The sequence below is a fragment of the Magnolia sinica genome, chromosome 2 (genome assembly GCF_029962835.1).
Source record: "Magnolia sinica isolate HGM2019 chromosome 2, MsV1, whole genome shotgun sequence".
NCBI classification, from domain to species: domain Eukaryota; kingdom Viridiplantae; phylum Streptophyta; class Magnoliopsida; order Magnoliales; family Magnoliaceae; genus Magnolia; species Magnolia sinica.
In genome coordinates, this window is record NC_080574.1 from 25,892,543 (window position 1) to 25,898,542 (window position 6,000).

Below are 6,000 nucleotides of genomic sequence, written 5' to 3' on the forward strand. Positions count from 1 at the left end.
AGTGGACTAAGGAGATAAAATTTCAAACAAAATTCACAATGAATCATTAAATACAAAGAAGCAGAAAATTCAGAATTTCAATCAAACTAGCAGGTCAGGACAGATGCAACCTATTACTATGAAATCTAAAATTTTTGAGTAAGAAATGATAACAGAACAGAACCTTTCTGTAAATCAAGAAGCATGTATCTGTAAATGATTTCTTCACGTATATGAAGCATCATGTTGTGAGGAAAATTGAATAATTCATATAGTGGACTAAGGAGATTATAATTTCAATGGTACAATAATTCACAATGAATCGTGTAAATACATAGGCAGAAAATTATGCATACTCTTCAATCACTATTGTCAAGCAACCACTAATTTTCTTCTTGAAAGTGCTTTAAATTTTTGAGTAAGAAATTTCCATCAGAACTTCTATTCTTGTAAATCTTCACAATGAGCATATGTTTTTATAATTTTTAGTTGGAATTATAATCTAATGGTACATATCATGTGTCGTGTACTCATGTCGCATTATGCATACTCTTTCTCTATTTTCAAGCAACCACTAATTTTCTTCTTGAAAGTGCTTTAAATTTGTCTGAATTGGAAATCTTTCCATCTCTTCTATTCTGTTTGTTTTATTCTGCTGTGTGCATTGTAATGACTGACTTTTTTTAACCAGCCAAATTCTAGCCATGTAAAGGAATTCAGAATGAAGTGATAGATAGATTGATTTTTATTTTTTTTCTGTGCTCTTGAGGAGCGGAGACACATGTTCAATCATCAAAATCCAGAAAATCTGGCTATAATGCTGTGTGCATTGTAATGACTGACTTTTTTTAACCAGCCAAATTCTAGCCATGTAAAGGAATTCAGAATGAAGTGATAGATAGATTGATTTTTATTTTTTTTCTGTGCTCTTGAGGAGCGGAGACACATGTTCAAGCAAGACAAAGTAAGAGCACATGGTGAAAACATAGCCCACGTAAAGCTAAAAGTAACTGGGCAATTGAAGTGACAGATAGATTGATTTTAAAAGTTTTAAATTAACCTATGAGAGTGAAATCACTTCTTTTGCTTAGGATTTCAAATGCACTAAAAAAGTTGTGAGTTTCAGGTGTAAGTTGCATACAAGTGAAATCACTTCTTTTGCTTAGGATTTCAAATGCACTAAAAAAGTTGTGAGTTTCAGGTGTAAGTTGCATACAAGTGAAATCACTTCTTTTGCTTAGGATTTCAAATACACTAAAAAAGTTGTGAGTGACTTACAACTTGTAACTCGCTTACAGGTGAAATTTTCTGTCCAAACACCACCTTTAAGTGGGGTTGCCTGTACCCTTGACAACTAATAAAACTTCCAGGCATCCAAATGACCCCTAAATGCACCAGAAAATTAAGAAATCATATGATCCTTGGTCTAAGCATGTAGTGTCCTCAGATAGATGGCTAAGAAAGAACTAGAGTGGCAATCTAAATTCAACAGAAAATGCCAAATTTGGGTTGGTGGGTCTTCCCAATCTTGCTATATTTGGGGCATGGTCCATCCACTGTGCGTCCCATCATAGCAATGGTCTCAAAGACTGAACCACAGGCCCCACGTGTACAAATTCAAGGCTTACACAGTAAGTATCCCTGGGCCCAGGATCAAATAGTATTTCAAGGAGAAAATCAGATAGAGGGGACAATTACCACAGTCAATGCGGTCCAACCATGAAAAAACCCATGCTGTCTGATGACTTCTCCATCTGGAGACTTAGACCTACTTGCCAATAACCACAGGTTCCAACTATAGACATTTCCACAATCATGAAGCATGAGCTGTGTTTCTTCACCTGCACCAAAAGGAAACAATATAGAAAGGATAGAAGAAAATGGAGAAAATGGAGAAAATGGAGGAATGTAAAGGAGTCTAACCTGAGAAGCCCACTGACAGGCTTCCAACTATAGACATTTCCACAGTCATTAAGCATGAGCTATGTTTCTTCACCTACACCAAAAGGAAACAATATAGAAAGGATAGAAGAAAATGGAGAAAATGGAGGAATGTAAAGGAGTCTAACCTGAGAAGCCCACTGACAGAGAGAAGAGGCCAGACCAGAGAGCACAGAAGCAACTAAAACAGGAATGATTCCATGAAAGAGAACTTGATCTGGGTTAGTGACACTAGAATCCCTGCCAGAACCTTCTCCAAAGCTTAGAAGTATGGCAGCAATTATTAGCAAGAATAGGGCCCCCATTTGTTTAACTGAGTGCTTCTGCCTGCAGATTACACCTAGAAAAAATATAGAAAAGTGATTGTCAGAGAACTTGGTAATTCTCTGAAATTACCTGCAAGCGCATAGCCAATAAAAAGGCCTAGCATCAGCCTAGCCAGCAGAAATGCTCAACTCAGAAAATATAAGAAAAGCTTTCGCCTGCCTTTGGAACCAATAGGAAATGATTGAAAAGTTAGACATAAGACAGTGATTTACTATCTGGAATGGGCCTAGGAAAATAACCAGTGATTAATAACCACTGCATTCAAAGAGTAAAATGGAGAGAAAAAAACAATCTACAATACATCTAGTAGTATAAACTATAAAGTGAGTCAAGAGTCAACAAAAAACATTGAAACTTCTAAAATACTCTTACATGTATCAAGACGGACCAAGTCTATGGTTCTTATATTGTTTCCCCTCAGCTAGAAGCAAGGTTCTTAAAACTTGGTTTCAGTGTGCAATTCAACAACAAATGAAACCAACTAGGCAGACAGTGACTCATCCCAAAGCATACATGTTTTTATAGTCAAAAGTCCAAAAAGAAAGAAAGAAAGAAAGAAAGAAAAAACGGATGGCTAGGATTATCCGGTGGGACTTGTGGGGCTCCCCCTCCATCGCTTCTCTGCAACACAATATCCACATAAAAATAGGCACATGTACTAAAGAATTAAAAAAAAAAAAAAAAAAAAAAATTTATAAAAAAAAAATCCATGAACAAAGACCCAAATGCATATAAAAGAAACACAATTCTTTATCATGTTTCCATTTCCATCTTTAATGAAAGTGAGATCTCATGCATTACCTTGTAGAAATCGACAGCAATGAAGTTGGGCCATCATTTTCCTGCTGCTTCATGACATGTACCAGTCATGCTAGTAAATGGAGCTGAGTAGTCCTTACAAGCTGTCACTAAATTAGGATTGTCAGGGAAATAGTTCTCTAAAACAAGGGATCTCGTTGTTGTGTTCATGGGAGATGATTCCGCACAATTAGGATAAGAACTCGCCTTCATCCAACTGTCACCATCTGCAGTTTCAGCCCAATCACCAAAACCAATAAAAAGAGAATCAACGATGGCTTCACATGTTTATACTCCTATGCATCAGAAATTTAAATTGGACAATGCTTCCTATTTTGATGTATTTTATATCAATTTCATTTTATCTCCAAAAGCAAATTGATTCAAGGAGAAAACACAGAAATTTTATATTTTTACTGAATTTCATTAATAGTGCAGACCTCCTCATGAGGCCACATTCGCCAACCTCAGGAAAGCATTAGAGCATGCATCAAGCGATCCACGCTAATAAATAGCCAGGCCCGAAAAATCACGCCAGTTCACTCATCAGGTGGAACACACATCTAAAAAAATAACAATGAACATTTTAAAAGAATTACCAGGAGTCCACATTCAACTAAAGCACGTGGCCTGCCCAATGAGTGTACAAGCCTGATTCTCAGGCCACATCATCTACCTGGCAGGGCCCATGTTATGCACGGCTCTAACATCAGTGATGGATGCATGTGGGCTTAGCAAAGCATGTACTAAATTTCTACATTAAAATATATATATATATATATATATATAAATAAAATTCATCCGTCTATCTATGATAGTTCCACTGCAAGATCTGCATGGTATATACATTTATGAAAGGAGAGAAAACAGGGCTTACATTACTTTTCTACAACATATCTCCACTCATAGGCAATGCCTTCAGAAGCCTCCTTGGCAGATTTTGAGGTGAATACCAACAAACGCTGGTTCTTACTAATCATATCATCAATGATCGGCCAATCCTGCCCATTTTTAGGCATCCCTGATACCAGAAACCAAAATTTCCTAAGGCCGGCGACATTGAATACCTTAGTTAGGCCTTGAGGTGATGTGACATAATCTTCTATGAAGATTGTAATGATCTCCAAAGGGTTGGCATCAAGGAGTACTTGAATTTCTTTCAGCACATTAATAGCAGGTTGTTGTTAATCAGATAGGTTAATCAGAATTCAATCATTTCATTAGATTTATATAAAAAGGAATCAGCTGCGACTTACGAATGCTATCAAATTGTAGAATTGGCCTCCAAAGGAGTGGCACAACCAAATGTCATTGTTGAAGTCGTACATGTCAAGCATCACCCCTCTAACGTCCTTCTGCAATGATTCAGAGTATAAATAGCAACAATAAAAAAAATAACCATATCTTTTTTTTCGTTCACTTTTTTCTTTTTGCAAAAATAATTATATATTTGTTAAGATGGACATCTTGTTCATGAACATTATACAGTAGCGAGCATGTAAATCACATCTTCTATCTAAGAAAACCCACCTACACAGACATACAGATATCCCATCTTCAAGATACAAGTATTTCTATGTTGCGTGTATGTGATTTTCTGTTAGTAGAGATTGCTTACGGGTTTATTATGGATTCCTAGCTGAGCCCAGGTGATGACCTCCAAGAGCTCTTCTAAGGTTCCATACCCACCTGAAATAGGAAAGGAAATAAGAAAACCTGAAGGCTTTAGGAATCAAATTAAATGGGTTATTGAGAGAAGAAGAATAGAACCTAGTAATGCGATGAAAGCATCGGAATGGGAGGACATCTTTGCCTTCCTTTGATGCATGTTGGCCACTGGTTTCACCTCTCCTTTTGTTTCTCCTGTAATCTGCCATTAAAGAATATCTTTCAGCAGCATAAGAAAATGAGAATAGTTGAAAGAAGCAAGAGAAGAAAGGCATATCTACTTACTTCTTTGCACATAGGAGTCTTCGGTATGATCCTACAAAGAAAAGCCATCAAAGAAAAGGTCGAAAAATGTTCATTAATCCAATGAAAAACAAACCCATATCAAAAATCATTCCTTTCTTTTATGATTGTGTTGGCTTTTCTCACCCTAGAACATGTCCTCCTCCTTTATGAAACGAGTGAGAAAAGAGTGACAAACTCAGCTCCTTTCTTTCAACCAACATTTATGAAAAATTTTATTTTCTTCATCAAGGAAACAATGATAAAGGTTGATAGAAAGAGTAACAAAACCTAGAGGAGAAAATAAAGTGACGATGAAATGATCAATGCCCCCAATCGCGATTACAGGATTCAAATGTCTAAAAAGCAAGACATGCACACATGCCAATATGATTAATGCCCTAGTTGCGATTACAGGATTCAAATGTCTAAAAAACAAGACATGCACACATGCCAATATGTTAGCATTAATATTATAAAAACCTATGTATCAAATATATATATATATATATATTATAAAAACCTACCAAAAAAAAAAACCAACAACCTTTTATTCTCTTCACAATTTGTTGAGAGAAACCAAGAAGACAAATAGTTTGATCCAGATCCAAAAGAAATAGTACCATGCCTGATCAAATGACACCTGATCATCACATCAAGGATTAAAATAGTTTGTGTGATGACTTCCAATGTGTCCACACATGCAAACATGGGTAGAAGCCCAATTGTCAAACTTAATTCTAGAGCACTTAAGCAACCTTGAAAGGTAAAGATAAATTAGTACAGGGTGCACAGGATGAGATTTAGCTTACAGGAATGATTAGCTTTTGCCCCTCACAATGGAATTCAATTCTCCAAAAGGTTCCCTACAAGGACAGTTTGAGTCTAAATACATTATTGAGCTTGACGAAAGGAAAAAACAAATCTCAGCAGGATAAATGGTGCTAATTCAAGGTAATTATGAACCATCAACTAAAAGATGCTTTTTTAGAAATTGAAACGGTA

General features: G+C 36.1%; 2 protein-coding genes and 1 pseudogene across 2 annotated transcripts in view; all 3 read right to left on the minus strand.

Annotated features, from left to right (window-relative positions):
* Positions 1-2,225, minus strand: part of LOC131224519 (UDP-N-acetylglucosamine transporter ROCK1-like) — a 29,892-nt gene extending 27,667 nt beyond the window's left edge. Inside the window, exons 1-3 of the mRNA XM_058219887.1 lie at positions 2,049-2,225; positions 1,903-1,975; positions 1,678-1,820 (exon numbers count right to left, since the gene is read on the minus strand). Coding sequence (XP_058075870.1) covers positions 1,678-1,820; positions 1,903-1,975; positions 2,049-2,225 — 393 coding nt within the window. The remainder of the gene's footprint in view (positions 1-1,677; positions 1,821-1,902; positions 1,976-2,048) is intronic.
* LOC131227871 (PI-PLC X domain-containing protein At5g67130-like) lies at positions 1,900-4,388 on the minus strand (annotated as a pseudogene).
* Positions 4,389-4,568: 180 nt separating this feature from the next.
* Positions 4,569-5,113, minus strand: LOC131227880 (cytokinin riboside 5'-monophosphate phosphoribohydrolase LOG1-like). The gene is made up of 3 exons (XM_058223710.1): positions 4,999-5,113; positions 4,816-4,915; positions 4,569-4,734 (listed from the first exon to the last, which is right to left on the minus strand). Exons 1-3 carry the CDS (start codon positions 5,044-5,046, stop codon positions 4,646-4,648), a joined length of 237 nt encoding a protein of 78 aa, XP_058079693.1. The 5' UTR covers positions 5,047-5,113; the 3' UTR covers positions 4,569-4,645.
* Between the last annotated feature and the right edge of the window lie 887 nt (positions 5,114-6,000).

What these genes read in the sequence shown, in the direction of transcription:
- LOC131227880 (XM_058223710.1), bottom strand. Translation starts at nt 5,046, where the DNA reads ATGGCTTTTCTTTGTAGGATCATACCGAAGACTCCTATGTGCAAAGAA. An exon ending in AGACTCCTATGTGCAAAGAA is followed by an intron (nt 4,916 to 4,998) that starts GTAAGTAGATAT and finishes CTTTAATGGCAG; the next exon opens with ATTACAGGAGAAACAAAAGG. An exon ending in TGCTTTCATCGCATTACTAG is followed by an intron (nt 4,735 to 4,815) that starts GTTCTATTCTTC and finishes TTCCTATTTCAG; the next exon opens with GTGGGTATGGAACCTTAGAA.